Consider the following 25,000-nt stretch of genomic DNA (forward strand, 5'->3'; position numbering starts at 1 on the left):
CGCTCTCACACAGCCCATACACACACACACTCTCACACAGCCCATACACACACACACTCACACAGCCCATACACACACACACACTCTCACACAGCCCATACACACACAAACACACACTCTCACAGCCCATACACACACACACTCTCACAGCCAACACACACACACACACACTCTCTCACAGCCAACACACACACACTCTCTCACAGCCCATACACACACACACACACACTCTCACAGCCCATACACACACACACACTCTCTCACAGCCCATACACACTCACACACACTCTCTCACAGCCAACACACACACACTCTCTCTCAGCCCATACACACACACTCTCTCACAGCCCATACACACACACACACACACTCTCTCACAGCCCATACACACACACACACACACACTCTCTCACAGCCCATACACACACACACACACTCTCTCACAGCCCATACACACACACACACACACTCTCTCACAGCCCATACACACACACACACACTCTCTCACAGCCCATACACACACACACACTCTCTCACAGCCCATACACACACACACACTCTCACACAGCCCATACACACACACACTCTCTCTCACAGCCCATACACACACACACTCTCTCTCACAGCCCATACACACACACACAATCTCACAGCCCATACACACACACTCTCTCACAGCCCATACACACACTCTCTCACAGCCAACACACACACACACATTAGACCTGCACCCATGTGTGTATAGTGTATGTTCAGCCGTTACGTTCTCTATATTAAAATTAGCTTGATTTTCTCATCATAAATATTTATTTATTTTACTATTCATATTTTATTTTTATTATTCATATTTTGTTTAGTTTTTTATGATCAGTTGTTACAAATCACTTTGTTTTCTTAATGCTTTGGCAATGCAAAATGTATGTTTTTGTCATGCCAATAAAGCTTCTTGTGTGTGTGTGTGTGTCTGTGTGTGTGAGAGAGTGTGTGTGTGTGTGTGTGATCTGCTCTGATCTTCTTCTTCTCCTCCTCCAGATGATGATCGCTCAGTCCACTCGTCCCCTCACTGACGTCCCGGCGCGTCCCACGCGTGTGTGGAGCAACATCGAGAGCACCGATTGGTGGGAGCGTGTGGTGATGCGTGAGTTCCAGCCGTCTGATTGGCTGGAGAAGTTCCGCATGACCAAAGAGACGTTCTTCCTGCTGTGCGGTAAGCTGAAGCCGCGCCTGAGCCGCCAGGACACCCGGCTCCGCCCCGCGCTGCCGCTGGAGAAGAGGGTGGCCGTGGCTCTTTGGCGCCTCGCCTCTAACGTGGAGTACCGCACCATCAGCTCGCTGTTCGGCGTGGGCCGCTCCACGGTGTGTAAGTGTGTGCGTGACGTGTGCCACGCCATCGTGCTGCTGCTCCGCCCGCTGTACCTCCGCCCGCCGAGCGAGCAGGAGCTGGAGGACTCCGCCCGCCTCTTCTGCACCCGCTGGGGCTTCCCTCACTGCGTGGGCGCGGTCGGCAGCCTGCACGTGCCCATCATCGCCCCCTCCAGCAACACGCAGAACTACTGGAACAGCCGCGGCTGGCTCTCCGTGGTCACGCAGGGCGCCGTGAACGCTCTGGGCCAGTTCTGGGACGTGTGTGCCGGGTTCCCGGGCAGCACCGAGCACGCCGCCATCCTCCAGAACTCCACGCTGTGGGCGCGCGGCTGCGAGGGCTTCCTGCGGGCGGAGCCTCCGCTGGTCTTCATGGGCCGGCCGATGGGGCTCCTGATGCTGGGCGACGCCGCGTACCCTCTGAAGGCCTGGCTCCTGAAGGGCCATGCGGACTCCAGCGGGCTCTCCGACGGGCAGCGGCTCTTTAACCGCCGGCTGGAGCGGGCGCGGAGCGTGGTGGACCGGGCCTTCCTCCGCCTGCGGGCGCGCTGGCAGTGCCTCCTCAAGCGCAACGACTGCCGCATGGACGTGGTGCCCACCATGATCCTGGCCTGCTGCGTGCTCCATAACGTGTGTGAGGTCCACGGAGACGAGTTCCAGGAGCGCTGGGAGGAGGCGGTGCGGGCGGAGGAGAGCCCACAGCCGGCCGACGAGATCAGCCCTTCAGCAGACGACCCCCAGGGGGAGCCGGTGCGGGAGCTCTTCTGCCAATACTTCCTGCAGCAGGAGAACCAGAGGACACTGGCCTGAGGTGTGTGTGTGTGTGTGTGTGTGTGTGTGTGTGTGTGTGTGTGTGTGTGTGTGTGTGTTCCTGCAGCAGGAGAACCAGAGGACACTGGCCTGAGGGGGGGGTGTGTGTGTGTGTGTGTGTGTGTGTGTGTGTGTGTGTGTGTGTGTGTGTGTGTGTGTGTGTGTGTGTGTGTGTGTGTGTGTTCCTGCAGCAGGAGAACCAGAGGACACTGGCCTGAGGGGGGGGTGTGTGTGTGTGTGTGTGTGTGTGTGTGTGTGTGTGTGTGTGTGTGTGTGTGTGTGTGTGTGTGTGTGTGTGTGTGTGTGTGTGTGTGTGTGTGTGTGTGTGTGTGTGTGTGTGTTCCTGCAGCAGGAGAACCAGAGGGCACTGATCTGCTAGAACGACGGATCGACAGCCAGACTCGCATCTGAGCTTCAGCAGACTTCTGTCCATCCCATAATAACTCAGACTTCTGACTTCATGGTCAAGAGTGACATCACTTCCTGCCGAGACCAAGCCTTTCATTCCCGTGCCGATCATGTGACCTGTTCTTATGAAACTGAAGTATTGTTTTAATGATCATTAAACATGAAAGAGATGGAAATGTGTCAGTGTGATACTGTGTGTCATGAACTTTATATAAATCCGTTCAGTTTCTTCTGAGATGTGTGTGTGTGTGTGTTTTCCAGACTGGGGAAGGGTTAGGGGAGCTGAATTAGGACCAAGAGTAGCCCGGATGCCAGCCGAATGTAGCTCCGCCCACAACATTTGAGTCTGGACTCGACCCGTTGAGGAATAATGATGCCCCAAATACAGCGCTGGCATTCTCAGATCAGACCCCGGTGATGAACTAACGACTCGAACACAGCCTGTGCTGAGCAAGATTCAACGAGTGTGTGAAATGATCTGCGTCGCTCAGCATACGTCACTCACTCCTCTGCTCTGATTGGCTGTTGGTCTTATTAACAACGAATCCCAGTTATTAACTGCTTTTTATTCGTTGTATAGTATTAGTTTCTATTTGTTTCGTTCATTTTCTTGTGCTTTGCTATAATTCTGCAACTGTGAGTTGTTGTTATTCGGCAAACATTTGTGTCTTTTACATGTAAACATAATACTAATAATAATAATGATGAATAAACCATGGCACGATGTGAAGGGGAGGAACATTAATGCCTGCGTCACGCTTAGTCGATAACACCCTTCCTCAAAGGATCCACCAGAGTATCCTCGCTCACGACTCCTCAGGAAGCCTCCTCACTCCTCCATCCCCGCCTCCATCCTCTCCTCGCCTCCATCCTCACCTCACTCCATCCTCTCCGCACTCCTCCATCCTCACCTCACTCCTCCATCCCCACCTCCATCCTCTCCTCACCTCACTCCTCTCCTCACTCCATCCTCTCCGCACTCCTCCATCCTCACCTCACTCCTCCATCCTCCTCGCCTCCATCCTCTCCTCACTCCTCCATCCTCTCCTCATCCATCCTCCTCGCCTCCATCCTCCTCGCCTCCATCCTCTCCTCACTCCTCCATCCTCTCCGCACTCCTCCATCCTCACCTCCATCCTCCTGGCCTCCATCCTCTCTGCACTCCTCCATCCTCTCCTCACTCCTCCATCCTCCTCGCCTCCATCCTCGCCTCACTCCTCCATCCTCTCCTCACTCCTCCATCCTCACCTCCATCCTCCTCGCCTCCATCCTCTCTGCACTCCTCCATCCCCACCTCCATCCTCCTCATCTCCATCCTCTCATCGCCTCCATCCTCTCCTTACCTCCATCCTCTCCTCACTCCTCCATCCTCTCCTCACTCCTCCATCCTCACCTCCATCCTCCTGGCCTCCATCCTCTCTGCACTCCTCCATCCTCTCCTCACTCCTCCATCCTCCTCGCCTCCATCCTCGCCTCACTCCTCCATCCTCTCCTCACTCCTCCATCCTCACCTCCATCCTCCTCGCCTCCATCCTCTCTGCACTCCTCCATCCCCACCTCCATCCTCCTCATCTCCATCCTCTCATCGCCTCCATCCTCTCCTCACTCCTCCATCCTCTTCGCACTCCTCCATCCTCTCTGCACTCCTCCATCCTCTCCTCGCCTCCATCCTCTCCTCGCCTCCATCCTCTCCTCACTCCTCCATCCTCTCCTCACTCCTGCATCCTCTCCTCGCCTCCATCCTCTGCACTCCTCTCCTCGCCTCCATCCTCTCCTCACTCCTCCATCCACACCATCCTCTCCTCACTCTTCCATCCTCACCTCCATCCTCTCCTCACACCTCCATCCTCTCCTCACTCCTCCATCCTCACCTCACTCCTCTCCTCGCCTCCATCCTCTCCGCACTCATCCATCCTCTCCTTACTCCTCTCCTCACTCCTCCATCCTCTCCTCACACCTCACACCTCCATCCTCTCCGCACTCCTCTATCCTCTCCTTACTCCTCTCCTCACTCCTCCATCCTCTCCTCACCTCCATCCTCTCCTCACTCCTCCATCCTCGCCTCCTCCTTTCCGGGTCATAGGATGGAGGACGTTGGAGCGACGTAGCGAGGAGGGATATTGAGAAGCACCCACGGATCTCCGCGCTTTAGTGTGTTCTGACCAAACTCTGGGTGTTATAACAGCCGTGACCTGCACAGTTTCGGCACAGCGCCACCTAGTGGTCTGGAGATACAACATAACTTCTGAAAGCTTTGGTCAACAATGGTTGACACGAAACAGGTCTCTTTAGATTCAGGGCATCACGCAGTGTCGTACGATATTTTTCCCATATCAGCCATCTTGGATGTCAGCCATTTTGAATTTAGTAAAAAAAAAAATATTTTTTACGAACACATTGGCGTATTGCTACTGAACTCTGAGTGTGTCTTTAGCACCAAACCCTGAAGGTATTAAAAAGGTTTCAGGCAGCGCCACCTTGTGGTCAAAAGTTATATTGAAATTTCAAAAAATGGCAATAACTTTTGATTAACTTTGCCTGTTGTAATGAAACTTGTCTATTTCTTGGGTCCGGCCTAGAACACAGATGCCATGTTTGCCATATCTGGCCCATTGACCATTTCGTTTTTCTTTAGAAACCTTTTTCTAGCTAATCCTAGACCGCTTGTCTGATTTTCACCAAAATCGAATCGTATCATCTTGAGACTGTGCCGACAAAAATGTTGGATTTCGTGATGACAGACAAAACCGTTTTGGTATTTCTTTGGCATGATGCCAAAATGCCCCTGAGGCTGTCTCTGCAATGCTTTGGCATATGGACACCACTCTGACCTCACGCTGACCTCACCACATCAGTTTGGTCACAGCGCCACCTATTGGTCAAAATTGATACACCATTAAATCATTATTATTGACTGTATTTATAGTTTTATAGCTGTTTTGCCTAAAATGGTCTTAATGTGCCTTTAGTGGCTCACTGCTGCAGTGGGTCGGCCTCTCGCTTGCCTTATCGTCATCTTTGAGCTCCATGATGATATATCTATATCTATATAACGGCTGTCTTTATGATGATATATCTATATAACGGCTGTCTTTATGATGATATATCTATATAACGGCTGTCTTTATGATGATATATCTATATCTATATAACGGCTGTCTTTATGATGATGTATCTATATAACGGCTGTCTTTATGATGATATATCTATATCTATATAACGGCTGTCTTTATGATGATATATCTATATCTATATAACGCATGTCTTTATGATGATATATCTATATCTATATAACGGCTGTCTTTATGATGATATATCTATATAACGGCTGTCTTTATGATGATATATCTATATAACGGCTGTCTTTATGATGATATATCTATATCTATATAACGGCTGTCTTTATGATGATGACGAGGGCATGAAGGATCCCTTTATTAGTGCGCATCATAACGCGCCATCTGTCTGTGTGAGGCTTTAGATTAAGCATTTGATTAGACTGAGGATTACATCTGTTGACTTGAAATGAGGCAAGATGTATTAGGGTCAAGGGTCATGTAGGATATAGGGAAAGGGGGTGAGTGTACGGTAATAAAGCGACCTCAGGTTAATGTGTGCTGTGGTTGGACTTCCTCCCTATGCTTTAGGAGTGTGTGTGTAATCATTCTCATCAAGCCGGATTATCTGGGTCTGGAGGCTCACACACACGAACGGGTGTCAGCGAAGGTGTCCCAGCATGCTCCATCCGCTCATGATCTTCATGGTCGTGGCCAACGTGTCTTTATCCATCGTATTCTGGACGCTCCTGATGTCTGAGGTCTTCTTCAAAGAGGCGGAGACGGAGGACGAGTCTTCAGCGTAGAGCCATCAGCATGCAGAGACTCAGCCTCGGTAGAGCTCACGGCTTCATAGAGAAGGGTTAGCCCTCCATCTTCAAGGTTTCCGGCTTCATAGAGAAGGGTTAGCCCTCCATCTTCAAGGTTTCCGGCTTTATAGAGAAGGGTTAGCCCTCCATCTTCAAGGTTTCCGGCTTCATAGAGAAGGGTTAGCCCTCTATCTCTCCGGCAGGCTTGGTCAGTTTCTTCTGAAGAAGTGAGGAGAACTCATGGTCATTTACAGGTAAGAGATAAAATACCTCACGCTCCAGCTTTTCCTTTATTAATAGTATGATTAGATTATTTCTTGAGTTATTTTGCACTCCTAGAGCTGAATTTTCCTTACCCATCTGAAACCTTTGATAGCTTCAGCAGATCATAGCCCTGTTGTTCATCAATATTCAGAGACTGTATTTAGCAATATCCGGCTCTCAAACTATCACCTGATTCTGAATATGGCGCTACTTAATGATTGGAGGAATATATTCCATTCTTTTCTCTTCAAAAAGTTGATAACACATTACAACTCAAATTTTCAAAGACAAAGCGATTTTAGTTTTCTGTGCATATTAGTTTAGTCACCTTCATCATACAGCAATTTCACAAAACAGGTGCTGGTCATATATTTAGAATAACATTAAAAAGTTGATTTATTTCACTAATTCAACTAAAAAAGTGTAACTTGTATATTATATTTATTCATTACACACAGACCGATATCCACTCCCCTAAAGGATTATTAGGAGCACACACTAATGCTGTGTCTGACCCTTTCTCCTTCAGAACTGCCTTAATTCTCCGTGGCATTGATCAACAAGCTGCTGAAAGCATTCTTTAGAAATGTCGGCCCATATTGATAGGAGAGCATCTTGCAGTTGATGGAGATTTGTGGGATGCACATCCAGGGCACGAAGCTCCCGTTCCACCACATCCCAAAGATGCTCTATTGGGTTGAGATCTGGGGACTGTGGCGGCCATTTTAGTTCAGTCAACTCATTGGCATGTTCAAGAAACCAATCTGAAATGGGTCAAGCTTTGTGACATGGTGCATTATCCTGCTGGAAGTAGCCATCAAAGGATGGGCACATGGTGGTCATAAAGGGATGGACATGGTCAGAAACAATGCTCAGGTCGGCCGTGGCATTTAAACGATGCCCAATTTGCACTAAGGGGCCTAAAGTGTGCCAAGAAAACACCCCCCACACCATTACACCACCACCACCACCAGCCTGCACAGTGGGAACAAGGCATGATGGATCCATGTTCTCATTCTCTTTACGCCAAATTCTGACTCTACCATCTGAATGTCTCAACAGAAATCGAGACTCATCAGACCAGGCAACATTTCTCCAGTCTTCAACTGGCCAATTTTGGTGAGCTTGTGCAAATTGTCGCCTCTTTTTCCTATTTGTAGTGGAGATGAGTGGTCCCCGGTGGGGTCTTCTGCTGGTGTAGCCCATCCGCCTCAAGGTTGTGTGTGTTGTGGCTTCACAAATGCTTTGCTGCATACCTCGGTTGTAACGAGTGGTTATTTCAGTCAAAGTTGCTCTTCTATCAGCTTGAATCAGTCGGCCCATTCTCCTCTGACCTCGAGCATCAACAAGGCATTTTCTCCCACAGGACTGCTGCATACTGGATGCTCTTCCCTTTTCACACCCGTTACTACCCTGTCTCCTATAGTTCTCTGAGTGTGTGTGTGATCGGCTGCAGACAATCATGCTCACTGATTGGGCGGAGAGTATTAAATTTGTACTCACTTGCTCATTAGTGCTTCTTCTGGGGGACCACCTCCAGGGGAGTCATTTTTGCTCCTTGTTGTTTCTAGTTTATTTCTCCTTTATCAACATTTCACAACTTTTAGGATTATTATTGTTCCCTTTATTGTTTAAACCCTTAGTCATTGTGTTATATTTCTGTAACAGATCATTATTGTTTATTTAATGAATAATCTTGTAAGCAAATCATTTGTTTGCACGTGATCCTCTGTGTAATGGCTGAGAACGAGCTGGCCGTGACACACCACTCTTTGTGTAAAAATCCCAGTAACTGAGCAGATTGTGAAATAGAGAATGGGAATGCATTTGTGGACTTTAGGACACGGACACTACATTAGCGAATGTGTAGTAGTGTGGTAGATGTTAAAACTTGTGTTATACAGTTAAAAACTAATTCTAATGGTGTACGCTTGCTGTGTTATGGACTGCTATAGCCGCTCTCACGATCTGCGTGAGAAAAAACCCTCAAATGACGCGCAACTTTTCAGTTTACCAGCTTGGAAACAACAGGTGAAAGTGAAAGTAAAACTCAATGAAAATAAACAGCTTACCCAAAATGTTTCTTTAGAATTTGTGTTTATATATTTATTATTCATAACAGGTATATTACAGATTTATGATTTCTGAACCGCTTATATATGCTCACACCATAAATCTGTTTAGTACTGTAAATAATTTCAAAGCTGCATTACAGGCCATACTTTTATATGTTATTCCTCATTCTTTACGCTATGGAATTGCGATTTGATATATGTTGATTAAATAAATAATCCACTGGCTGAGATCAAGCAATATTATTTTAAATATCAGATACAGACTTTTTCGTTAGGCTATAAAGCATCGGGCACATTGGCTACCTACATAATAAGCTGTTTAAATGTAAAATGTTCAATGTCTTATCGTGCTGATGTGACCGAGGGTATCCATCCTCCAGTGAGCACAGTTTCATCCCAGGACTATTCCGGGTTTAAACTGAATATTGGCGCCTGTAATGCACTCCACATGTACCTGTTTTCACTGTCCTGCCGCGGATGCGCGTGGCGTTTCGGTTGCGTTAGCCACGGGGCTGCTTGGCGTTTTCTCTGCCTCTGCACACTAGAAGCGTGTCTGAAGCGGCGCTGCTATTGATGCGGAGGGAAGCCCTATATTTAATGTTAAGCATAAATAGCCTAGTGATACAGCAAAGACAACGTCGGCAGTAGCCTATTGATCACATATCTATGGTATTGACGGCAAAATAGGCTACAGAATATTTCGTTCTGTATTGACAGTTACAATAGTTCAAAATCGATAATTGTCGTTTTTTTATTATTACAATTAGGCCTATATCTGCATTTATGTTATCCTTTCAAACATGAAAATGTCATGAATTAATGTTTTTGTGTCAAAATGATATATAAACATCTTTTCCTATTCTATTTTGCCTAAAGAAACACGCTTCCAACACGCTCGAAATAGGCGCTCTTCTGTTTCTAGCATGCATGTGTTTCCCGCGCGTCACGCAGGCAGTGTGCAAACTCCAACCTGTTAACATGGGAGCCGAAACAAAAACGGAGATGCTCACGGCACGCTTCAGTGTGTCCCCGGATTTGATTTGCCAACTTGTTGATATTTAATCGATGGGCATAGCCTGTAGAAAGAGTTGCATACATAGAAAAATCATAGATTGTGTTTACTTTATGTTTTCAAGGTTTTATTGAATGCATTGCTCTTGTATAGGCTTTAAATTCAAATTTTAAAAGCAATAAAAATATTGCAATGTTAAGGAATTTGTTTTTTCATTCAGATAATTAAATCAACATGTATAAATTGCTTTTAGGCAACTAATGGGGAGATAATCAATAATCGAAGCGAATCGGACAGGAAAAATTAATTGTTAGATTAATCGATGCACCGAAAAAATAATTGCTAGATTAATCGTTTAAAAAATAATCGTTTATCCCAGCCCTAGTATTAACATGAATACAGCTGTTTTTTCTCTAGTGATTCGTATTTGTTATCAATCAATCAATCAATCAACTTTTAGGATCTATCATTGTACTCTCCAGAGTGTGTCCTAAAACATGCCGGCGACTGCCCATAATGCAACGCATAATTACGTAGTTTCCCAGACTCTATACTCACACCGGCCTGTCTGGCACCAACAACCATGCCACGCTCAAAACGGCTTAAATCACCTTTCTTTCCCATTCTGACATTCAGTGTGGAGTTCAGGAGATTGTCTTGACCAGGACCACACCCCTAAATGCACTGAAGAACTGCCATGGGATTGGCTGATTAGATAACTGCATTAATGAGAAATTGAACAGGTGTTCCTAATAATCCTTTAGATGAGTGTATTTCGAATGTTTATTTCTATTCATTTTGATGATTATAACTGGCCAAACTGAAATGTATGAACATGAAAAGTCTGAGCATGTCCAGCAGTGAGTGCTCAGTTGTGTCTCCTTTATCCTGAATTACTGCAGCGATGCGGCGTGGCGTGGAGTCGGTCCGTCTGTGGCTCGGCTCAGGGGTTATGAGAGCCCAGGTTGCTCTGATAGGCCTTCAGCTCTTCTGCATTGTTGGGTCTGCGTATCGCATCTTCCTCTTCACAATACTCCAGAGAATATCTATAAGGTTTAGGTCAGGCGAGTTTGCTGGCCAGTTAAGAACAGGGACACCATGGTCCAGGTACTGGTTGCTTTGGCACTGTGTGCAGGTGCCGAGTCCTGTTGGGAAATGTAATCTGCATCTCCATAAAGTTGGTCAGCAGCAGGAAGCATGACGTGCTCTAAAACGTCCTGGTATACTGCTGCGTTGACGTTTGACCTCAGAAAACACAGTGGATCAACACCAGCAGTGTGACTGTGTGCCTCTCCTCTCTTCCTCCAGACTCTGGGACCCTGATTCCCAAAGGAAATGCCAAATTTACTTTCATCAGAGAACATAACTTTGGACCATTCAGCAGTCCTTTTGGTCTGTAGCCCAGGCGAGACGCTTCTGTCTGTTGATCAAGAGTGGCTTGACTCCAGGAGTGTGAAGCTGAAGCCCGTGTCCTGCATACGTCTGTGCGCAGCGGTTCTTAAAGCGCTGACTCCAGCTGCAGTCCACTCTTTGTGAATCTCCTCCACATTTTTGAATGGGTTTTGTTTCACACTCCTCTCCAGGATGCGGTGTGTTAGCCCTATAGCTTGTGCACTTTTTTCCACCACATCTTTTCTCTATTAATGAGCTTGGACACAGAGCTCTGGGAACAACCAGCCTCTTTAGCAGTGACCTTTAGTGTCTCGCCCTCCGTGTGTAAGGTGTCAGTGGTCGTCTTTTGGAGGTCTGTCGATCAGCAGTCGTCCTCATGATAGTGTCGCCGACAGAACTAGACTGAGGCCATTTAAAGGCCTGCAGGTGTGTTGAGTTCATTAGCTGATTAGAGCGGCTCCAGGTGTCTTCAATATTCAACCTCTTCACAATATTCTAATTTTTAAGATACTGAATTTGGGATTTTCCTTAGGTCTGCTATAATCATAAAAAAACAGAAAAAAAAAAACATTTGAATTGCTGTTCCCTACATGACTTCACTAATGCAGTCCTCCTGAGGGAGAAAATGGGAACCGGTGAATTAATTAAAAAGCTGTTTGTACCTGTAAAGCCTAGTTCAGACTGCACGATTTTCAAACTCGTCGGGTCACGGCTCTTTTCACACTGCATGACTATCTGGGGTATCATTCAGTCTCTGCTGTGTTCACACTGACCGACTGAACAAGAGGAAGAATCGCCGACAACTCTCTCTCTCTCCGGTGCGCAAACTACGTTTCCCAAACACACGTGTGATGTGACGAGTAGACAACGCGAGATCACACGTGCGTCAGACCGAAGTTCTCGCGCGAGACTTTGAATTGTTATTTAAAATGATAAACTACACAACGTTTGCTTCAAACTGTCTGTGCGCTGATTTGTGGAGAAAAAAAAAAAAAAGATTATGGCGGAAGGAATTGTTGGAGAGACAGAGGGAGCCAGGATTGTGTTCTGCAATGAGAGTTTGAGGTAAATAAACTATTTTGTAATGTGCTGCTGCTGTGGCTGGATGCGCAAATGTTTGGGCTTTGTTTCTGTTTGATAGAATTGTAAATATATCTATTTAAATACTGATATTCTGCTCTATAACTCCTCTCTGAACCTCCTGCTGCCCTGTATCTCACGCTCTCATTGGCTGTCGGTCATCGCCGGTGTAATTTTCAGTCAGAACGCTGTTCACACAGCAGGAGTTTGAATCGCAGACAGGTCCAGATATTTAGCATGCCAAATATCTCACCGGCGTCGGCGACTCGTCGGCGATTCTCTCTGATCGCGTCTTTGATTATTCACACTGCGTGATTGTCACTCGCGTACACGAGCACCGATTTGCCTGTGATCTCGGGCCTTTGTCGGCGATTTCACAAAACCTGTCGGCGACTCAAAATCGGGGCAAAAATCGGGCAGTGTGAACTAGGCTTAAGTTATTACACTGTTGCCACTTTGGACCAGCGTATCAGAAAATGGATAGATGTGGCACCATCTACTGGTGAGATGTGGGAATTCATCTGGTGCATGACCCACAGTGCATTATGGGTATTCTCTAGCGATTGGCCGCATCCAAAATCTTAACTTCTGCCTTCAGAGGAGATATTCCAATGTAGGATTCCAATAGTGCCCTATTTACGGGTCTAGGGGGCTATCTTCTGATAAGCTGGATCAGGCCTGTATGATGAGCATTCAGTCCTCTCCACCAAATTACCCCAGTTGTTACTAACTGGCTGTATTTGGTTTGTATTCTACCATAATATCTGCTAACTGTCTGAGGCCATTATGGGATTTGTAAAAGATTAAAAGTACTTTAAAATTGATTAATTGTAAAACATGGAGGCAGTGTGAAGCCTGAAGAACTGGTGTGGTTTTCCTCAGGAGTCTGGCTCAGTGTTGGGCTGCTAATGGATACGCTTCTCCAGGCCAAAAGACCTGATTCCTGTTGTTGTCCCGATGGAGGGAGGTTAGGGTTAGTTATGGCTTTAATGTGACTTCTAAAGATCACAATCCAGGATGACACCAAGATTCCTGATTTCAGTGTTTATTTTTCACATCCCTGGTGTCAAGGTATTTACCTCTGATATTACATCTTTATTGCCAAATACAGTGAGCTCTGTAGTGTTGTTCATGGCATGACGTGCCGGCTCAGGTTCTCCAGGACCAGGGCATTATGGGATCTGTGCTGAGGCTTGTTAGATAAACTGCTGGATTAGTTTTAGAGATGCTTATGATGCCGTTTTTAAATACCTTCAGTGGATTATATGAGGATGGCACATTGAGGATCCACACAGGAGAAGACAGGCATGGTGCACTGGTTAATGATAATGATCGTCGTGTTCAACGTCGGCATGACTATCGTGGAATGGACGTTTCTCATGTATGAGCTCATGAGGTTAAATATGGGAGAGCCAGAAGAAGTCAGTCCGGAATAGGGAAGAGTTCAGGAGCGCGAGGAGTTAGTCTTAGATCACGGATGAAGGTAAGAGTGGGTTTGAGTTACGGTGTGATTGTGTTAGTGTGTGTGTTTGTGTGTGTGTGTATGTGTTTGAGTTACTGTGTGTGTGTGTGTGTGTGTGTGTGTGTGTGTGTGTGTATGTGTTTGAGTTACGGTGTGTGTGTGTGTGTGTGTGTGTGTGTGTTTGAGTTACGGTGTGTGTGTTTGAGTCTGAGTTATAGTGTGTTTGTGTGTGTGTGGGGGGGGGGTACTTGTTTATTACATTGTGGGGAATGTGTCAAATGTTTTTGTGTAAGAAAAATATCCATATTTAAAACGTTATAGACTAAAAGCTTACGGTTTTCAGTGCTACACGAATCTACTTGCCCTAAAAGAGTAACCTTTGACCCATGAATCCTTGACGTATGCGCACTGACAAACACAGAAGAGAGAAGATAGAGCTAAACACTCTTTCCATAAAAAACTATTTTGATGGTAAGAAATGGCAAAGATGTCAGACTTTACAATCCAAATTGGTAAAGTGGTTAGCGCAAGTCGACTCACGTAGCACTGACGACCGGAAGCTAGATATTTTAGTCTATAAAGTTTTAAATAGGCCTTCATTAACCTCCACTTTTATGGACCATGATTGTGGGAGATTGTGGTTCGGCAGGTTGTGGTTCGGCAGGTTGTGGTTCGGCAGGTTGCAGTTCGGCAGGTTGCGGTTCGGCAGGTTGCAGTTCGGCAGGTTGTGGTTCGGCAGGTTGTGGTTTGGCAGGTTGCAGTTCGGCAGTTTGCGGTTCGGCAAGTTGCGGTTCGGCAAGTTGCGGTTCGGCAAGTTGCGGTTCAGCAGGTTGCGGTTCGGCGGGTTGCGGTTCGGCAGGTTGCAGGTTGTGGTTCGGCAGGTTGCAGGTTGTGGTTCGGCAGGTTGCGGTTCAGCAGGTTGCGGTTCGGCGGGTTGCGGTTCGGCGGGTTGCGGTTCGGCGGGTTGCGGTTCGGCGGGTTGCGGTTCGGCGGGTTGCGGTTCGGCGGGTTGCGGTTCGGCAGGTTGTGGTTGGACAGGTTGCGGTTTGGCAGGTTGCGGGTTGCGGTTCGGCGGGTTGCGGTTCGGCAGGTTGTGGTTGGACAGGTTGTGGTTCGGCAGGTTGCGGGTTGTGGTTCGGCAGGTTGTGGTTGGACAGGTTGCGGTTCGGCAGGTTGCGGGTTGTGGTTCGGCAGGTTGCGGTTCAGCAGGTTGTGGTTCGGCGGGTTGCGGTTCGGCGGGTTGCGGTTCGGCAGGTTGTGGTTGGACAGGTTGCGGTTCGGCAGGTTGCGGTTCGGCGGGTTGCGGTTCGGCAGGTTGTGGTTGGACAGGTTGTGGTTCGGCAGGTTGCGGTTCGGCAGATTGTGGGTTCGGCAGGTTGTGGTTGGACAGGTTGCGGTTCGGCAGGTTGCGGTTGGACAGGTTGCGGGTTGTGGTTGGACAGGTTGCGGTTCGGCAGGTTGCGGTTCGGCAGGTTGCGGTTTGGCAGGTTGCGGTTCGGCAGGTTGTGGGTTCGGCAGGTTGCGGTTCGGCAGGTTGCGGTTCGGCAGGTTGCAGTTCGGCAGATTGCGGTTCGGTAGATTGTGGGTTCGGCAGGTTGCGGTTGGACAGGTTTTGGTTGGACAGGTTGCGGTTCGGCAGGTTGCGGTTGGACAGGTTGCGGGTTGTGGTTCGGCAGGTTGCGGTTCGGCAGGTTGCGGTTCGGCAGGTTGCGGCTCGGCAGGTTGCGGTTCGGCAGGTTGTGGGTTCGGCAGGTTTCGGTTCGGCAGGTTGCGGTTCGGCAGATTGCGGTTCGGTAGATTGTGGGTTCGGCAGGTTGTGGTTGGACAGGTTGTGGTTCGGCAGGTTGCGGTTCGGCAGGTTGCGGTTCGATAGGTTGCGGTTCGGCAGGGGTTTGGCAGGAACCGTGAGTGTTGGGAGAGGGAAGAAATGGACATGGGAGACGAGAGGCTCTGGTGGGCCACCGGGAGTCTCGTCCTCATGGCTTACTGACCTCTGACCCCAGAGACGCCTTTGACCCATCTAACCTGAGTGACTTGTCTGACTCAGATGTACATGATCTTGTTTTTGTTGATTTGTGCTCGGTGTGTGTCAGAAGCGGCAGTCCTGATGAAGCTCTCTCACACCACAGACACTGACTTATAGTAATAACTTCCTCTTCTGTTTGACTGAATCCTCCAGACCTGCTCCACACAGTGTGATGTTGAGCTCCATCTGTTCCCACTGGAGGCGATCCGTGGCTCGTTCCCTGATGTAGGATCACAGAAAGACTTTTATTCCTGCACTTCTGCTTCCAGTGCGTGTTTAAGTTTCCTTTGCGGCTCAGAAACATCTGTATTTCTTGTGCCGCGGTACGAAGATCTGCTGTTTGAGCTAATGGATCACACAATGAGTTCACTATAGACTGATGAAGCGTGTTGTTTACTGCACTCAGACTGCTTGATATTCATCACAAATATTTATCTGTATATTCCTAAAAGAGCAATATGAGCCATGAGTTAGATTCCCAGTGAACACACTTAATAATAGCTGGAATAAGACACTACTGTGTCTTATTAGCATACACTACAGTTTATACTAATATTAACTTTATTTTTGTTGTTTTTTACATCACAATAACCAGCTTTTTTAACTTTTCCACTACACACACACACACACATTTTGGTTTCTGTTCCATCACATGATCTCTCTCTCTCTCTCTCTCTCTCTCTCTCTCTCTCTCTCTCTCTCTCTCTCTCTCTCTCTCTCTCTCTCTCTCTCGCAGACTTGGTCTTTGGCCCTAAGCCTGCGGTGCCGCTGAGAGAGGCTGTGATGAGGAGGAGGAGTTCAGGATGGAGGAAGAGCAAGCCCTGGTTTATCAGCACCATCACATCACATCACTATATTCTCCATCATCATCACCGCCCAGCTTCAGCACCGCTCATCACATCACTATATTCTGCATAATCAGCACCGCCCACCTTCAGCACCGCTCATCACATCACTATAGACTCGCTTTCCACCGGCCAGAAGCTGTTCCTGCTGTAGAGTTAATGTAGAGTACAGTCTTAATGTATGAGGAGAGGGCGTGGTCATGTGATGTCATCAGTGACGGTCATGTGATGTCATCAGTGATGGCCATGTGATGTCATCAGTGAAGGTCATGTAATGTCATCAGTGATGATCATGTGATGTCATCAGTGATGGCCATGTGATGTTTATTTTTTATTTTTTTTAATCAGTGATGATCATGTGATGTCATCAGTGATGGCCATGTGATGTCATCAGTGATGGTCATGTGATGTCATCAGTGTAAATGCTGACTTCCCTTCCACATTAAAATGAATTCTGGGATGTTTTATATTTTGGCACTGTGTATATAATGCAAATGAAATGTATAATTAAAGCCTGTCCTCGTTAGGAACCAACAGCTTGTGTCGAGTCATCTTCATGATCTTCTAGATTATTCTAATCCTGTCTGGGTCGAATCAGTAGCGAGGCGTTCAGCTTTAACCATGAAAACATGGTCGAGAGAATGTGTACAGGAATGAGCCGGATTCATCTTCAGGAAGTTACATCTGCTATTAATAAAGGTTATTAATATATATTAATATTAATACGTGTGCTGGGTGTAGCTGTTCTCCAGAACCATGATGATTAGCCAGAACCATAAGCCGTGTCTAAGCTGGATAATATAAAGCCTTTGACCTTGAAGTGTCAGCCAATGACATCACTGCGAGTGCACATCTCCATCTGCGGTGCTTATGATTGACTCAGTGCTGAAGGTGCAGAGGAAGAGACAGACCGGCATCAGGCCCACAAACTCTCATCAGGACCGGCATCAGGCCCACAAACTCTCATCAGGACCGGCATCAGGCCCACAAACTCTCACCAGGACCGGGATCAGGCCCACAAACTCTCATCAGGACCGGCATCAGGCCCACAAACTCTCATCAGGACCGGGATCAGGTCCACAAACTCTCATCAGGACCGGCATCAGGCCCACAAACTCTCATCAGGACCGGCATCAGGCCCACAAACTCTCATCAGGACCGGCATCAGGCCCACAAACTCTCACCAGGACCGGGATCAGGCCCACAAACTCTCATCAGGACCGGCATCAGGCCCACAAATTCTCACCAGGACCGGGACCAGGCCCACAAACTCTCATCAGGACCGGCATCAGGCCCACAAACTCTCACCAGGACCGGGATCAGGCCCACAAACTCTCATCAGGACCGGCATCAGGCCGACAAACTCTCACCAGGACCGGGATCAGGCCCACAAACTCTCTTCAGGACCGGCATCAGGCCCACAAACTCTCATCAGGACTGGGATCAGGCCCACAAACTCTCATCAGGACAGGCATCAGGCCCACAAACTCTCATCAGGACCGGCATCAGGCCCACAAACTCTCACCAGGACCGGGATCAGGCCCACAAACTCTCATCAGGACCGGCATCAGGCCGACAAACTCTCATCAGGACCGGCATCAGGCCCACATCTCATCAGGACCGGCATCAGACCCACAAACTCTCATTAGGACCGGCATCAGACCCACAAACTCTCATCCGGACCGGCATCAGGCCCACAAACTATCATCTGAAGGTATGTATCCCTCTCCACTCTTTAAGTGGTCATATGTTTACAGTTATGAGAGCAGGTGTGTGTGCTGTGTAATGACTGTGATGTGCTGAACTGGTTGAAGTGTCATGGCCACCCCGAGCGAGCCCCCTCTGCTGCCCCCTGCTGGCCCGGAGGAGGTTTTCTTCAAGAGCTACATCCCTCCGGCTCGAGACGCCATTCATCTGCCCATCCACGTCTTCTACATCATCCTCGCCTCCATCGTCATAGTAGCGACGCTCTACGCCATCATCGGCCACCTGATGAAGGACCTGATGCATGACCTGGCAGGTGAGCCACTTTCATCACATGATGATTGCACTTGCCCATCTTACTCCGAGGGTCTAATTTAATCTTTTGGCTTCAAAATCTAAACTTTTACTTTTTCTCCATGAATCCAAAAACATGTTTACAAATCCCTCATTAGCAAAGGTACAAATCATTTACTTTCAATATCAATACTTTTCACACATTGAAGAAAAAATGCTTAACCAATGTTTTAAAGACAGCCGTTTACACACACCCGTGGGACGTGTGCGATTATACATTTAGAACTATAATATCCTCATCTAAGCCTGACGTAATCTGGACAAAGTATAGCATTCGAAAGCCTTCAGACTCTAGTTTTCATATGTGACTTATTTTCAAAAGAAATGCCAGAGCAATAGAGAAATATAGCTATAGATTCTTAATTTTTGATGCCGTGCTGAACTATAACACACTCTGATTCTTTCTGTGTGTGTTTAAAGAGTGATCAAATATTTCTAAAGAAAGATCAAACAGGATGATAATTATTTTAAAAATGAAAGTATGTGAGGTGGCCATACTCCTATGTGACACATAAGTTACAATTCTTCTACAGTTTTATCAGAACCAGCATTAACTTCTGGAGCAGTTTGAGCTCCAGTAGCTCGTCTGTTTGATCGGACCCCACGGGCCAGCCTTCGCTCCCCACGTGCATCAATGAGCCTTGGAGCCATGACCCTGTGGCCGGTTCTCCACTGGTCCTTCCTTGGAGCACTTTCGATAGATAATGACCACATATGCAATTGAGATAGCCTCGACCACCCACTTGCTCATCCCCTGCTTTGAGACTGACCCCCCTTGAGGGTGGTCCTAAGCAAGCAAACAGTTGTTTAGTTTTCCTCCACAGGGCAGCTTTGTGGACATAAGCATCTAGTGTGCGAATGGGACAAAGCAAATTTAGTGTTTCCTGGTCTGACGTCTTAAAGGCAGGAAGACAGAAGGCCTGGAGTACAATAGATCTCACAGGATTAGTGAGGACCTTGGTATACCCGGGTCCCAGAGAGAGAAAGGCCTTAGCCATGCCTGGGGACAATTCCAAGCATGCGGATGCAACAGAGAGTGCTTGTAAGTCTCCAATTCTCATTAGAGAAGAAATGGCAAGAAGGAAAACTAGTTTTTAGTCTGAGAAACTTCTCGGGTGGTTTGAAGGGAGCCTCGGAAAGGCTTTAGATAAGTCCCAGGCCAGCACCCTGGTGCGCGTCACAGGCCTCAGGCTCGAGGTTCCACAGAGGAAATGGTTACTAGGGGGTGTCGCCCTATAGAATCCTATATATCCGTCCTTCGGATGATAAACTGAGGTCATAACTCCCTGTGTTCATTAAAGATCCTATGGCACTTCTCATAAAAGAGTAGGGGTGTAACCCTGGTGTCCTGGCCAAATTCCCTCGATTGGCCCTTACCAATCATGGCCTCCTAATAATGCCCATCGACTGAATTGGATCTATCACCCTCTCTCCTCTCCGCCTATGGCTGGTGTGTAGTGAGTGCACTATGGCGCTGTTGTACTGTGGCTGCCGTCGCATTATTAAGTGGATGCTGCACACTGGTGGTGTTTAAGGAGAGGTCCCTGTCATAAGTGTAAAGCGCTTTGGATGTACAGTAATACAAATGAATGCCTATATAAATGCCTTCCTTCATTCATAAACTCCACCCAAAGGAGTGTGGTAAGCAGTTATTGCTGCTATGTACACCTTTAGTGTGGAGGGGACTAACCCAGGGTTAATCACTCCTGCAGGAACTCCAGCACCGCGCTCGGAGGGCAGTTAACTGGATCCCACAGGCGACCTCTACACCATAGGGTGAAGAGTCTCCACTTTAGAGAGTAAAGTTTCCTCGTGGAGGGAGCTCTAGAGTGTAGAATGGTCTCAACAACCTCGGTTGAGGTACCAGAACTTATGAGCTGGACCACTCCTAAGCCCACAGTCTCCACAACTCTGGGATCTCCAGAGGAGAGCCATCGAGGAGAGACACAAGGTCAGGGAACCAGGTTTGGGCCGGCCAGAACAGGGCTACTAAAACAAGAATTAATGGCAAGAACGGGGCTAATAACAGAAGAACTGATGGTCAGAATGGGACTACTAGCAGAGGACGGGCCTGTCCCGGTGCACTCTCTCTAGAACTCCCGGAAGCAGAGCAATCGAGGTAAATGCTTACAGGGTTAGGGTCCTCCTGTACCATAGTATCCAGACCGAGAGGAGCTGGAGGTGTTAGGGAGAACCACAGTTGACAATGTGTGTTTTCTTGAGGAGCAAACAGGTCCACTTGTGCCCTGCTGAACTTCTCCCAGAGTTGCTTGACCACCTTCCTGTGGAGTCTCCATTCCCCGGGCCTTGGCCTTGGCCTCGACAGGACGTCTGCTTCCAAATTCTGGCTCCCTGGGATGTACATTGCCCTAACTGATAGCAATTTCCCCTGAGCCCAGAGGAGGATTAGGCATGCCAACTCGTATGAGCGGCGGGACCTTAAACCTCCCTGATGGTTTATGTAGGAGACCACAATGTGCTGTCTGTGCAAACTAGCACATGATGGCCCCTAAGATGTGGCAGGAAGTGCTTCTGAGCCTGAAACACTACCAACTTCTGTGCCATGAATGCTGGTACCCCACTCATGGTCGCCCTTAGCCCGTCAGGGAGGCCTCCGTGGTCAGAGACACACCTGACATGGAGCCCTCAGGGACAGGACTTGGGCCAGAATCCAAGCGTCTTTCCACATAACCAAGGCGCGGAGACACCGTTGTGTTCCCTTAATTACACAAAAGCGATTTGCCCTTGGGTGTCTTGAGCCACCACTGCAGAGGTCTCATTTGTTTTTGTGAAATGTGGGGACATTCCATAGGTGTAATGGTTTTTATACTGTACAAACTTTATATTTTCTATCCCCTTACACTGCCCCTAAACCTACCAATCACACACACACACACACACACACACACACACACATGTTTGTTTTTGTGAATTGTGGGGACATTCCATAGGCGTAATGTGTTTTATACTGTACAAACCGTATTGTCTATCCCCTTACACTGCCCCTGCCCCTAAACCTACCCATCACAGGAAACATTCTGCATTTTTACTTTTTCAAAAAAACTCCTCCTGTGTGATTTATAAGCATTTTGAAAAGTGGGGACATGGGGTAATGTCCTGATATGTCACCATTTTCTGTAATACCTGTGTCATACACATGTTATTATACACATTTTTGTCCTGATATGTCACAAAAACAAGCACACACACACACACACACACACACACACACACACACACACACACACACACACACACACACACACACACACACACACACACACACACACACAGACAGAAGTTTTTCTGTTTCTGTCAAACTGACCCACGGACATCACAGATGATTCAGAAAGGGTGTGTGCATATGTCCACATCAGCATGATATGCTCATGACCATTAATCAGGAAAACTCAATTTCAAGAGAAATAACAGGTTAGATTTCAGATAGCTTGAAAAAATAAGGGAAAGCTATTTTTTACCTTCAAAGGGTTAGTTCAAAACCAACATAGCCAGAACTTAAATGAGATAAGTCAGATATCTGAATAAAAGCCCAGGCTAAGCACAGGTGTGTCTCCGCAGATTATCTGTTCGGGCCGCAGCCGGAGGAGGAGCAGCTCAACATGTGCGAGAACAAGGACAAGTTCATGGTGGACTGGAGCCCGGAGACCAGCCCGGAGCTGGAGGAGATGGCCCGAGCAGAGCAGGTCCGAGTGGGCATGGAGGCGGGTCGGTGCTGCCCGGCCGTCTGGATCATCTCTGACGGGCTGGAGCCCAGAGCACCGCGCTCAGGCCCACGGGTCGCCTTCGGGAAGAACGTGTAGAGCTACACACAGCAGGATGTGTGTGTGTGTGTGTGTGTGTGTGTGTGTGTGTGTCAGTTTCAGCTCTAAGTACTCCACAGATCATGTTTTATAGCATGGTAAAATTGTCACGTTTTGAGCATAAGGAAAAACATTTTGTGTGTGTGTCTCTTTAAATGCAAATGAGCTGCTGCTCCCCGCCCCCTTTCAGGAAGAGGGTGGAGCTTCAAGAGCTGATGTTAGCAGCTCTGATTCTCTCTCTCTCTCTCTCTCTCTCTCTCACACACACACACAGACTGAAACTGTTCAGCCTTGTATGATCAAACCAGAGTCGGACAATGATGGAGAGACTCCAGAAGAAGAGAGAACATGTAGAATGAGACGTTTCTGGCGTTATGAGTTAACAATCTTCAGTCACTGATTAGCATACTCTGTCATGATAATCTATAAACTGTTGTGAGATGAGCAGAGAATATCAGCTGATGAAGAGAGAACAGGGATAGTTTAGTTTAATTACGGTTATAATATCAGCTGATGAAGAGAGAACAGGGATAGTTTAGTTTAATTACGGTTATAACTCATGTTGTCATTGCTTTATGACATGCTGTTGCATTTGTGTTCGTACTTTATCAATAAATGTGAAAGATGGACGACAGCTTGAGCAAATCCCAAATGACCCAACTATTCTCCACTTAGGGGCGGGGTTATGCAAATGAGTTAGGGTTAGTGATGTCATAGTCCTTAAATAGTAAATATCTCCCTTTGCAACACTACACACTCACTACAGTTAAAAATATGATATTCAGTGATTTAAACAATAGTTGATGCCTATAAATAAGCATGCAATTTATATATTTAATAAATGAACTTCTATTGTATGTGTGAATTTACTTATTTATAATCAAATCTAATTTGAATGTAATGAAATTCTCTAAACTCCTCATAGTGTTTGATCGGCTGTACATTCAGACTAACGTTTATCAGGGGAAGTAAAACCTGGAAAAGTCATGGCCATTTCTATAGTGAATGAATGCCTCCGGTTCTGCACATCGCAGTTTGAGGCTAAAACTCATCATAATGTGATTTCTGGATCCCGTTGATCAGCAGAGGGGCGCATGCGCAGTACAGCCGGTGCTCCGGGTCCGTCTCGCGCTTCGGCTGATGTAGGTCATCTTCATTCGGGCCCGTGACTGTAGGAACCGAACCGACCGACCGGGCGCGCGCGCGCAGCATCCGTCCTCATGCACGCGCACAGCATGCCTAACGAGCATCAGCTCTGTGAAAAAGGCTTCGGTTCTGCCCGTGAGGAATAACGGCAACGATGGAGGAATGATCGGTAACGGCCCGGTGCTTCACGATGAGCTGGACCGACGGAGCCGAGAGCGCGTGCAGGTGAGAATGCGCGTGACACTTTGTCTTCATATGTGCAGCCCATCGCATGCGATTCAGTTTTTAAGATATCCACAATAACGCGCGTCATTCTTCAGCGCATGACTGTGTGTGAGAGGAGACATTATATTACATGATGATCAGTGTAAAAGATGAGAAGCTCAGTGCTGCGGGTATCTGTCACACACACACACACACACACACACACACACACACACACAAAGCTGATGATTCTAGCGGCCTCATGGTGCCCTGCGAGGGGAACGCTGTCGCGCGCTGTGAGTGAGCGTCAGGAGCGGCTGCGGCGCATTACCGGGGATTATCGGTGGTGCTTCACGTTGAGCCTGGTGGACGGAACACAATGGGGTGAGAAAAATCATCTTATTTCTGTAAACAAGAAACAAGATTTCAATCAGAAATAAGATTATTTTTCTCACCCCATTGGCAGATCATTTTGCTTGTTTTAAGCAAAAACTCACTTTATTTTATTTTCAACAAAAAAAGAACAAATATCTGATGTCGTTTTACTGATCTAGTAAATGCATCTTGATTTAAAAATGGTTAGATATTTAGACTGGAAACAAGACAGAATGACTGAGTAAGAAGAGCATTTTTTTTTCTTTTGCAATGTAATAAATAAAGCAATATCTCCTACTAAATCAATAATTTCAGTAATAATCATTAAGAACCCTTAAGAAACAAAAATATATTGCAGTATGTTGGAAAATATCATGCAATACATTAGGCAATATTCACATATATGGGATTTAATATTTATATTTTCCAATATATTGCAATATATTGAAAGCGGCAATCATTTGTATATTTTGCTATATATTACATGAATATATAATATATTTTATAATACCATCAATATAATATTCCATATATTTACAATATATTAAAATATATTTCAAGTAATATATTGGTAAATGTATTTTCCTTTCGTAAGGGAAATCAGCAATAAATCATACTAAATCAATAATTTCAGTAATAATCATTAAAAAAACACTGTCATATTCAGGTCCACCATCCGGCCCGGATCCGGCCGACTGCAGTAACCCTCGGGATAAACACAGAGACTAACATTAGAAGCCGTTCTTCTGATGATGTAACGAGTCCATCAGGTGTTATGGGAAGTGTTCCCGGTTC

General features: G+C 47.0%; 2 protein-coding genes across 7 annotated transcripts in view; both read left to right on the top strand.

Annotated features, from left to right (window-relative positions):
* LOC137089360 (uncharacterized) overlaps positions 1 to 17,135 on the top strand; it is a 20,911-nt gene extending 3,776 nt beyond the window's left edge. Inside the window, exons 2-4 of one of the 6 annotated variants that reach the window (XR_010907666.1) lie at positions 1,033 to 3,130; positions 6,228 to 6,699; positions 16,493 to 17,135. Coding sequence is in view for 1 of the 6 variants with exons in the window: in XM_067452954.1 (XP_067309055.1) it covers positions 1,033 to 2,172 (1,140 nt within the window). In the remaining 5 variants the exon portion in view is untranslated. Of the gene's footprint in view, positions 1 to 1,032; positions 3,131 to 3,302; positions 6,700 to 7,238; positions 7,829 to 13,757; positions 16,080 to 16,492 lie in introns of those variants that run through there. The other 5 variants (XR_010907667.1, XR_010907665.1, XR_010907664.1 and 2 more) reach the window with 5 other exon arrangements.
* A 6,438-nt stretch (positions 17,136 to 23,573) lies between these two features.
* Positions 23,574 to 25,000, top strand: part of wu:fj49a02 (myomegalin) — a 100,547-nt gene continuing 99,120 nt past the window's right edge. Inside the window, exon 1 of the mRNA XM_067452938.1 lies at positions 23,574 to 23,851. Coding sequence (XP_067309039.1) covers positions 23,817 to 23,851 — 35 coding nt within the window. The 5' untranslated portion in view covers positions 23,574 to 23,816. The remainder of the gene's footprint in view (positions 23,852 to 25,000) is intronic.

Source organism: Pseudorasbora parva, chromosome 9 (assembly GCF_024679245.1).
Source record: "Pseudorasbora parva isolate DD20220531a chromosome 9, ASM2467924v1, whole genome shotgun sequence".
Lineage (NCBI taxonomy): Eukaryota > Metazoa > Chordata > Actinopteri > Cypriniformes > Gobionidae > Pseudorasbora > Pseudorasbora parva.